This window comes from Oncorhynchus mykiss, chromosome 24, assembly GCF_013265735.2.
Source record: "Oncorhynchus mykiss isolate Arlee chromosome 24, USDA_OmykA_1.1, whole genome shotgun sequence".
In the NCBI taxonomy this organism is placed as follows: Eukaryota; Metazoa; Chordata; class Actinopteri; order Salmoniformes; family Salmonidae; genus Oncorhynchus; species Oncorhynchus mykiss.
In genome coordinates, this window is record NC_048588.1 from 40367315 (window position 1) to 40378590 (window position 11276).

Genomic DNA, 11276 nt, shown 5'->3' on the forward strand with positions numbered 1-11276 from the left:
CTATCTGTCTCTCTCTGCCTCTCTCTCTCTTTCTCTTGGACTCTGACTCTCTCTCTCTCTTTCTGTCTCTCTCTATTCAATTCAATTCAATTCAAGGGGCTTTATTGGCATGGGAAACATGTGTTAACATTGCCAAAGCAAGTGAGGTAGATAATATACAAAAGTGAAATAAACAATAAAAATTAACAGTAAACATTACACATACAGAAGTTTCAAAACATTTTTCCTGTAAGCAGGAATCAGGAGGATAGAATTATGGTCAGATTTGCCAAATGGGTGGCGAGGGAGAGCTTTGTATGCATCTCTGTCTGTGGAGAATAGGTGATCTGGAGTTTTTTCCCCTCTGGTTGCACATTTAACATGCTGATAGAAATGAGGTAAAACTGATTTAAGTGTACTTGCATTAAAGTCCTCGGCCACTAGGAGAGCCACCTCTTGATGAGCATTTTCCTGTTTGATTATGGCGGTATACAGCCCATTGAGTGCAGTTTTTGTGCCAGTATCGGTGTGTGGTGGTATGTAGACAGCTACGAAAAATACATATGAAAACTAGGTAGACAGTGTGGTCTACAGCTTATGATGAGATTTCGGTTACTAACCACTAGGCTACCTGCCGCCCCAGATACTCTACCTCAGGTGAGCAAAACCTTGATACTTCCTTACATATGCACCAGCTGTTGTTTAGAAATATACATAGGACCGTGTTTTACCTGAGGCTGCTGTTCTGTCCTGCCGATAGAGTGTATAACCCGCCAGCTGTATGTTGTTAATGTAGTCGTTCAACTCTGTGAAACATAACATACAGCGTTTAATGTCCAATTGGTAGTATATACCTGCTTTCAGTTCATTCTATTCATTTTTCAGCGATTGAACGTTGGCTAACAGTATGTATGGCAAAGGCAGATTAGCCATTCGTCGCCTGATCCTCACAAGGCACCCCGATCTCTTTCTGCAAAATCTATGTTTCTTTCTCCTGCAAATGGCGGTGTGTTCAGGTGTTCGGAGTATTCAATTTAACTAGGCAAGTAAGTTCAGAACAATTTATTTTTTACAATGATGTCCTACCAGGGGAATGGTGGGTTAACTGCCTTGTTCAGGGGGAGAACAGCAGACGTTTAATTTATCAGCTCAGAGATTCGATCCAGCAACCTTTCAGTTACTGGCCCAACACCCTAACCACTAGGCTATCTGCCACCCTGTCCAACTAATTAAATACAAATGAGTCATCGTTGTTCTGACGTCTATAAGGTCTTTTTTGGTCATGAGAGACAGTAGCAGCAACATTATGTACAAAATAAGTTACAAACATTGCGAAAAAACTAACAAAACAACATGGGTGGTTTAAAGAACCAATGAAATGACAGCCATCTTACTGTCATTGTAGTTTCTTAGGTTGTTTGCTTGAAATGTGTGGATTTGATAGGGAAGCTGAGAAGTCAAATATACTGTTTAGGTTTTCTACAGCCAAGTTTACACCTTCACTATTACAGTGAAACATTTTGTCCAGGAAATTGTATTGAAGGGATTGAATTTGTTGTTGCCTAATTCTTTTTGGTAGGTTTCCACACTTTTTTTTCTCCATCTATAGCGTTTCTTAATATTATTCAGTTCCTTTGGCTTTGATGCCTCATGATTGAGTATTGCTCTGTTCAAGTATTGTCTGATTTTGCTGTGGTCTGATAGGGGTGTCAGTGGGCTGACTGTGAACACTCTGAGAGACTCTGGGTTGAGGTCAGTGATAAAGTAGTCTACAGTACTACTGACAAGAGATGAGTTATAGGTGTACCTACCATAGGAGTCTCCTTGAAGCCTTCCATTGACTATGTACATACGCAGCATCTGACAGAGCTGCAGGAGTTGTGACCCGTTTTTGTTGGTTATGTTGTCATAGTTGTGCCTAAGGGGGCATATGGGGGAGGGAATGCTGTCACCTCCAGGTAGGTGTTTTCCCCCCCGTGTGCTGAGAGTGTCGGGTTCTTGTCAAGTTCTGGCATTTAGGTCGCCACAGACTATGTCCCTGAGCCTGGAAATTATTGATTTCTCCCTCTAGGATGGAGTAGCTGTCATCGTTAAAGTATGGGGATTCTATGGGGGGGATATGGGTAGCACACATGAGGACATTTTTCTCTGTTGAAATAATTTCCTTATTAATTTCTAGCCAGAAGTAAAATGTTGACGGTATAACTAATTTAATAGAGTGGGTTCGCTCTGCTCTATATCAAATTAGCATACCCTGAGTCTCTTCCCTGTTTCTCACCTGGTAGTTTGGTGGATGGGACTACCAGCTCTCTGTAACCTAGAGGGCAACCAGTGGGTCCGTCTCCTCTATACCACCCACCTGGTAGTTTGGTGGATGGGACTACCAGCTCTCTGTAACCTAGAGGGCAACCAGTGGGTCCGTCTCCTCTATACCAGGTTTCTTGTAGGATGACAATGTCTGTATTTCAAATTTCTTTGATGAAGTCCGGGTTCCTGCTCTTTGGGCTAAAGGCAGATGACCTCTGACCTTGTATATTCCAGGATGAGATAGTAAAAGCTTTGTGTTCCATCGTGTCTAGTGTTGTTTTTATGTGGTTTAGTCCCTGGCCATCACAGTAGCTGTGAGCAGAGCATGTTGAGCATCTGATACATATCTCTTAGGTTGCAGGATGGGGCTTGGGCGGGTGTAATAGTGGGTGTTGGGCCTGTTGCTCTGCTCACAGCCTGGGCATATGTCTTGCTGTCATGTTGAGGTCCTTGCCGCAGGGGAAATGGGGTGGGCAGAAGGGGCATAGGTCTGATATAGGGGGGGCCTATATAGGGTGTGGCCAGGGTTTGCTTGGGGTGGTCTCAGCTGGTTTGGGTGTGGCTGGTGATGCTGTGGTCTGGGTGTAGGTCCTCTTGGCATGGGTTCTCTCAGTGCAGGTCCTTCAGGAGGGTCTTGCAGGTCTGGAAGCGTGTCTCGCTGGTCTGGGCGGGGCATCTGTTGCTCTGTTGCATCCTGTGTGAGGTGCTGGGGCTACGGTTGAGGTTGACGTCCTTCAGGGTCCCGAAAAAAGTTGGGATTGCTGCCTTGTAGAGGTGGACATGGTTGTAAAGGCTGTTCAAGTCCAGGGTGGAGTTGTGGGCCAGGTAAACATTAGTATTTGAGGCACAGTCTTGTGAAATGCTTGCATCCACCCACTATCTCTCTCTGTGTCTCTCTTCCTCTCTGTCTTTATCTTCCTCTCTCTCTTCCTATCTCTTCCTCTCTATCTCAATCTTCCTATCTCTCTCTCTCTTCCTCTCTCTCTTCCTCTCACGCTCTCTCTTCCTCTCTCTTCCTCTCTCTGTCTATATTCCTCTCTCTCTTCCTCTCTCTCCCTCTCTCTATGTCTCTCTCTCTCTTCCTCTCTCTTCCTCTCTCTCTCTCTTCCTCTCTCTTCCTCTCTCTTCCTCTCTCTGTTTCTCTCTCCCTCTTTATCTTCCTCTCTCTCTTCCTCTCTCTCTGTCTCTCTCTTCCTCTCTCTCGCCCTCTTTCTCTTCCTCTCTCTCTGTCTCTCTCTTCCTCTCTCTCTTCCTCTCTGTCTATCTCCTCTCTCTCTTCCTCTCTCTGTCTCTCTCCTCTCTCTCTCCTCTCTCTTCCTCTCTTTGTCTCGCTCTCTTCCTCTTTCTCTTCCTCTCTCTTCCTATCTCTCTGTCTCTCTCTTCCTCTCTCGCTGTCTCTCTCTTCCTCTCTCTATCTATCTCCTCTCTCTTCCTCTCTCTCTGTCTCTCTCTTCCTCTCTCTATCTCCTCTCTCTCTCTGTCAGTCTTTGATAAAGATGAGAAGGGATCGTGATGTCTTGTGTTAAAAGATGAGTGTGTTTGTGAGTCTTAGAGAAAGAGGAAGAGAGTCTCCTTGTCAAGTAGCTCTCAGAGTCTCATGTCAGAATTAGACTTTTATCCATGTTTCTCAAATGTCAAATATAGAAGTTATAGCAAACATCACATTTCAAAGTGTTTAGGGTATTAGCTCTGAATTTCTAAGGTTAGGGTTAAGTTTTGGGATAGGCTTAAAACAAACATCTCAAAAACAACTTTCTATTGTTGGATTTGAACTTGCAACATTTAGAATCAGATGCTTATGCTTAGCCACCATCCCCGTCCTCAACAGCAAACACCAAAACCTACTTGAAGGTAACAGCACTTAGTGTTGCCCCTAGTGTCCGGTTTCCACGTCATCTCCCGACATCCTCAGGCATGGATGGACGTCCAATGCTGACTTGTATCACGGGGGACCTGGCTGGGACTGACTTGTATCACGGGGGACCTGGCTGGGACTGACTTGTATCACGGGGGACCTGGCTGGGACTGACTTGTATCACGGGGGACCTGGCTGGGACTGACTTGTATCACGGGGGACCTGGCAGGGACTGACTTGTATCACGGGGGACCTGGCTGGGACTGACTTGTATCACGGGGGACCTGGCTGGGACTGACTTGTATCACGGGGGACCTGGCTGGGACTGACTTGTATCACGGGGGACCTGGCTGGGACTGACTTGTATCACGGGGGACCTGGCTGGGACTGACTTGTATCACGGGGGACCTGGCTGGGACTGACTTGTATCACGGGGGACCTGGCTGGGACTGACTTGTATCACGGGGGACCTGGCTGCTCCTTGCACCTGAGATGGAGAGTTTTTGAGGCATGAGTTTTTAAGTGGGCAACCTGCGATGAATCCCAAGCTTCAAATCAAATGCTAATTTGCATTCTAATACTTAACTTGTTTTTGTCTGTGTGTTTTGTTTGCAATATTGCATGCATGTCTGTGCATGTGTGTATTTGTGAGTGTCAGGGACTGTATAAGGGAATGTACATAAGCATTTGTCTGAGTGTATGTGTGAATATTCAGACTCAATGTTTGTGTGTGTGTGTGTGTGTGTTCGCTTGTGTTTTTGTTTCTGTCACCAAGTGTCAGTTTGCAAATTGCTTTCTTTCCTTTAGGCTCACAGTTATGACAGGCCCTTCATTGAAAGTGTAAACATGACTTTGGCCATTCACCTCCTAACAACCGCACACACACACACACACACACACACACACACACACACAAACACGCACGCACGCACGCACACACACACACACACACGCACGCACACACACACGCACGCACGCACGCACGCACACACACACACACACACACACACACACACACACACTGAAACCAAAGAGCTGTCAGACAAGGAAGTCTAAAAGGTTTTATTAACATATCAAAGACAATGTGAGACCAAGACATCCGTCTTTTCTTCTGTTATTGAACAAATAAACCATATGTGTCACAGCTCTTTAACTGAGGGTTCAGATGGAACGATGCTGTTGTAGGGCAAGAGGAACATATCTTACTTCAACAACAGAGACAATCTATTTCTCTCTCTATTTTTCTGTCTCTCACTTTTTCTCTTCTTCTTCTCTCTCTCTCTCTTCTTCTCTCTCTTTTTCTGAATTGAATTGCTCCCTCTCTTTCTCTCTTCCTCTCTTCCTCTGTCTCTCTCTCTTTCTCTCTTCCTCTCTTCCTCTCTCTCTCTCTCTTTCTCTCTTCCTCTCTTCCTCTCTCTCTCTCTCTTTCTCTCTTCCTCTCTTCCTCTCTCTCTCTCTCTTTCTCTCTTCCTCTCTCTCGCTCTCTCGCTCTCTCCTCTCTCTCTCTCTCTCTCTCTCTCTCTCTCTCTCTCTCTCTCTCTCTCTCTCATGCCCTCTCTCTCTCCCTTTCTTTCTCTCTCACTCCCTCTTTCTCTTTCTCAATTCAGTTCAATTCAATTCAAGGGCTTTAATGGCATGGGAAATACATGTTAACATTGCCAAAGCAAGTGAAATAGATTATAGATAATAGATAGTAGGTCATTTAAATATATTATCTCTCTCTCTCTTCTTCTTCTTCTTCTTCTTCTTCTCTCTACGTCTCACTCAATCGCCAGAAAGCTCTATCTAATCTGTATTCTCTTTCTATAAACAAAGAACATCTTTACCGCTGCAAGGCTAAGATCACCCATCACAAAAACATCTGGAGAAAGACCCATACAAATAGAAGACAGCATGTGTGTATGTGTTTGTGTGTGTTTAAGTGTGTATGTGTTTGTGTGTGTTTAGGTGTGTTTGTGTGTATTTAAGTGTGTGTGTGTGTTTGTGTGTGTGTGTGTGTTTGTGGGTGTTTAGGTGTGTGTGTGTTTGTGTGTGTGTTTGTGGGTGTTTAGGTGTGTGTGTGTTTAAGTGTGTGTGCGTTTGTGTGTGTTTAAGTGTGTGTGTGTGTGTTTGTGTGTATTTAAGTGTGTGTGTGTTTGTGTGTGTTTAAGTGTGTGTGTGTGTGTGTGTTTAAGTGTGTGTGTTTGTGTGTGTTATTATGTGTGTTTATTATTGACACCACCTTAAATCCTCTTCAATCAGTGTAGATGAAGGGGAGGTGACAGGTTAAAGAAGGATTTTTAAGCCATTTGAGACAATTGAGACATGGATTGTGTATGTGTGCCATTCAGAGGGTGAATGGGCAAGACAAAAGATTTAAGTGCCTTTGAACGAGGAATGGTAGTTGGTGCCAGGCCCACCACTTTGTGTCAAGTACTGCAAGACTGCTGCTTTTTTTTTGCTCAACAGTTTCCCTTGTGGGAAGCATTAGAGTCCCTGTGGAATGCTTGCGACACCTTGTAGAGTCCATGCCATGACGAAATGAGGCTGTTCTGAGGGCAAAAGGGAGAAGGGGCTGGGGGTGCAACTCAATATTAGGAAGGTGTTCTTAATGTTTTGTACACTCAGTGTATATTGCTTGTATCAGATCTTCTCTAAGCCGCTGCTGAGGACAGTGGATGAAGAGAGAAGACAGCGTGAGAATGAGAACAACGAGAGACTCAGACAGTAGATGGCAGTGGTGCTTCATTCATGTAGATGATCTGAACCTTTATCAGCAGAGAGACAGGAGAGAGACAAGAAAGAGACAGGAGAGACAGGAGAGACGAGAGAGACAAGAGAGACGGGAGAGAGACAGGGGAGAGACGGGAGAGTGACAAGAGAGACGGGAGGGAGACGGGAGAGAGACAGGAGAGACAGGAGAGAGACAACAGAGACGGGAGAGAGACAGGAGAGAGACAGGGGAGAGACGGGAGAGTGACAAGAGAGACGGGAGAGAGACGGGAGAGACAGGAGAGAGACAAGAGAGATGGGAGAGAGACAAGAGAGACGGGAGAGAGACAGGAGAGAGACAAGGGATAGACAGGAGAGAGACAAAAGAGACGGGAGAGAGACAGGAGAGAGACAAGGGATAGACGGGAGAGACAGGAGAGAGACAAGAGAGACGGTAGAGAGACAGGAGAGAGACAGGGGAGAGACGGGAGAGACAGGAGAGTGACAAGAGAGACGGGAGAGAGACAGGAGAGAGACAGGGGAGAGACGGGAGAGACAGGAGATACAAGATTTAGAGGAGAGATGGGAGAGACGAGAGAGACGAGAGAGACGAGAGAGAGAGACGGGAGAGACAGGATAGTGACAGGAGAGAGACAGGAGAGAGACAGGGGAGAGACGGGAGACACAGGATAGTGACCGGAGAGTGACGAGAGACAGGAGAGAGAGAGGAGAGATGAGAGAGACGAGAGAGACGAGAGACAGGAGACAGGAGAGACAGGAGAGACAGGAGAGAGGAGAGAGACAGGAGAGAGCAGAGAGAGAGGAGAGAGACAGGAGAGAGACAGGAGAGAGACAGGAGAGAGACAGTAGAGAGAGGAGAGAGAGGAGAGAGAGGAGAGACAGGAGAGACGAGAGCAACAGGAGAGACAGGAGAGACAGGAGAGAGACAGGAGAGACGAGAGCGACATGAGAGACAGGAGAGACAGGAGAGAGACAGGAGAATGACCGGAGAGAGACAGGAGAGATGAGAGAGAGAGACGAGAGAGACAGGAGAGAGACAGGAGAGAGGCAGGAGAGAGGAGAGAGGCAGGAGAGAGGAGAGAGACAGGAGAGACAGGAGAGACGAGAGTGACGATAGAGAGGAGAGACGAGAGAGACAGTAGAGAGGAGAGAGAGGAGAGAGGAGAGAGACAGTAGAGAGGAGAGAGACAGGAGAGAGGAGAGACATGAGAGATGTGAGAGAGAGTAGAGACAGGAGTGACGAGAGAGACGAGAGAGAGAGGAGAAACAGGAGAGACGATAGAGACGAGAGAGAGGAGAGACAGGCGAGACCAGAGCGACAGGAGAGACAGGAGAGAGACAGGAGAGACGAGAGAGACAGGAGAGAGTCAGGAGAGTCAAGAGAGACAGGAGAGGCGAGAGAGAGTGGTACTATCATTCGGCTAACATAGCACAGGAAGGATACAACAGCAATATGTGTGTGTGTTAATGTGTGTGTGTGTGTTATTGTGTGTGTGTGTTATTGTGTGTGTGTGTGTGTTATTGTGTGTGTGTGTGTGTTATTGTGTGTGTGTTATTGTGTGTGTGTGTGTGTGTTATTGTGTGTGTGTGTGTGTTATTGTGTGTGTGTGTGTGTGTTATTGTGTGTGTGTGTGTGTGTTATTGTGTGTGTGTGTGTGTGTTATTGTGTGTGTGTTATTGTATGTGTGTGTGTGTGTGTGTGTGTGTTATTGTGTGTGTGTGTGTGTGTGTGTGTTATTGTGTGTGTGTACATGTGTGTGTGTGTGTGTGTGTACATGTGTGTGTGTGTGTTATTGTGTGTGTGTGTGTGTTATTGTGTGTGTGTGTGTGTACATGTGTGTGTGTGTACGTGTGTGTGTGTGTGTCTGTCTAAACTCAGTACCTTGATGACAGTGTTCACCTATAAAAGGATTGATTCATTCAATGTTTATACAAATATGTCCATTCAACAGAATACTCTGTCAGAGAAGCAATAGTCCAAATGTCTAAACTATATCCGCTTCCAAAGCTACAGACGATTTACGTTGAGAATTGAGAGTGTTTAGAGTGAATGGAATGTCATCACAGGCCTGGTCAACAAGGGCTCACTGTTCCTCGGCACAACGGCGCTAACCTGGAACGTCAATGGACAAGCTAACCAGTGGTTGTGTAACAGTATAACTTTAGACCGTCCCCTCGCCCATACCCAGGCGCGAACCAGGGACGCTCTGCACACATCAACAACAGTCACCCACAAAGCATCGTTACCCATCGCTCCACAAAAGCCGCGGCCCTTGCAGAGCAAGGGGAACTACTACTTCAATGTCTCAGGGCAAGTGACGTCACTGATTGAAACGCTACTTAGCGCGCACCACCGCTAACTAAGCTATCCGTTTCACATCCGTTACAGTTGCATGGTTCGTGAGTGAAAGCATGGGCTTTATGTAACTGAAATCTTCTGAATACAAAACTAAATAGGTAATAAATATACATTTATTTAAAAAGCGAACTGAACTGAATTTGAAAATCCATCCTCAATCTGTTCCTGTTGAGATTTCCTTTCATTCTTCCCTGTAAATCGCCATAGAAACAGCCTCTCTCAACGTAGATGGATCGCCAATATCGGCAATGAAAGCCAAAGATCTGGGAGGTGAAAATGAAAGTGTATCAAGTTCATTTTAATTAGTTCCGAAGCGAGGAAGTTCCTCCTAATGTTACCACCTTCCAATGCCTGAAATATGGAAGAGATTATGACCAAGAGCAGTACAGTCTAAACCAGCAATGGTCACAGCAAACTAACGTTCTTATTTCCTCAACACTGGCAAGTACAGATATACTAAGGCTTTTACAATCAGGAGGGAATCTACAGAACGGACCACAGAAAGGAAAGATGAGTTTGATATACTCTGAAAGGGTGAGGAAGGACATGCTACAATAAATGCATGATGTCACATCTAACTCCAAAGCTTTGACTCTGTGTGTAAATGCTTGTGCGTCTGTGTCTGTGTGTGTGTGTGTGTGTGTGTGTGTGTGTGTGTGTGTGTGTGTGTGTGTGTGTGTGTGTGTGTGTGAGTGTGTGTGTGTGTGTGTGTGTGTGTGTGTGTGTGTGTGTGTGTGTGTGTGTGTGTGTGTGTGTGTGTGTGTGTGTGTGTGTGGGCCTGTGTGTGTGTGTGTGTGTGTGTGTGTGTGTGTGTGTGTGTGTGTGTGTGTGTGTGTGTGTGTGTGTGTGTGTGTGTGTGTGTGTGTGGGCCTGTGTGTGTGTGTGTGTGTGTGTGTGTGTGTGGGCCTGTGTGTGTGTGTGTGTGTGTGTGTGTGTGTGTGTGTGTGTGTGTGTGTGTGTGTGTGTGTTTGTGTCTCTGTCACACAGTAAGTTTTGGGCTCAGTGTCTTACCCCAGAGCTGGGCACTCAAGCTCAACTATCCTAATAAAACCCCAGCTGCTCAAACAAGCCCAAACTTCCACAGAAAACTCAAACAATTACATCCTGTGGAGCTAGCAACAGCTAACTGCTAAGCTAATGAATGACAGTGAAGGGAGCCAGAGAACGGCTAGCAGATAGCGATTAGCCACAGTGTGCTATGGGGGCCACTGTTCTGCTACAGAGGACCTTAATTCAGACATCACTGTGTAGCATGAGATGCATCCATTACATCGGTGTGGGTTTTGGGCCCAGAGTAATGAAATGGGTGATTGTACTTCAATGGAGGCTGCTGAGAGGAGCAAGGCTCATAATAATGACTGGAACGGAACAAATTCCACTGATTCTGCTACAGCCATTACCACAAGCCTGTATTCCCCAATTAAGGTGCCACCAGCCTCCTGTGTTGTACTTGTATGTGATGTATGGTTGGAGGCTAGGTTGATTAGCATACAAATGGGCATTTTTACATCCCATTATTTCGCTGTGTCACTGGCGGTGTTCCGGAACTACAATTCCCAACGTTCCGCTGTGTCCCTGGTAGTGTTCCGGAACTACAATTCCCAACGTTCCGCTGTGTCCCTGGTAGTGTTCCGGAACTACAATTCCCAACGTTCCGCTGTGTCCCTGGTAGTGTTCCGGAACTACAATTCCCAACGTTCCGCTGTGTCCCTGGTAGTGTTCCGGAACTACAATTCCCAACGTTCCGCTGTGTCCCTGGTAGTGTTCCGGAACTACAATTCCCAACGTTCCGCTGTGTCCCTGGTAGTGCTTCTGAAATACGAATTTCCACTACGCAATGCTGCTGGTAATGATGTCACTATGAAACAGAACAGTGTGTAGTGTGAAGAGATAAGAAACTCAACTGAACTCAGATTAGTTCCCATTTAATTTGTTGCTGTTAAGGAGAACCATACTTTTTGACTTCTGATAGAATCCATGCAGGGACAGGAAACAGCTGTTTTACTTCTGATAGAATCCATGCAGGGAGAGGAAACAGCTGTTTTACTCCTGATAGAATCCATG

The 11276-nt window shown here is 46.0% G+C and overlaps 1 protein-coding gene across 1 annotated transcript in view; it reads right to left on the reverse strand.

The window, feature by feature from the left end:
• Positions 1 to 2895: 2895 nt before the first annotated feature.
• The window catches only part of LOC118944043 (ATP synthase subunit a-like), a 10271-nt gene continuing 1890 nt past the window's right edge, over positions 2896 to 11276 (reverse strand). Inside the window, exon 2 of the mRNA XM_036961568.1 lies at positions 2896 to 3051. Within this exon, the coding sequence (XP_036817463.1) occupies positions 2896 to 3051 (156 nt within the window). The remainder of the gene's footprint in view (positions 3052 to 11276) is intronic.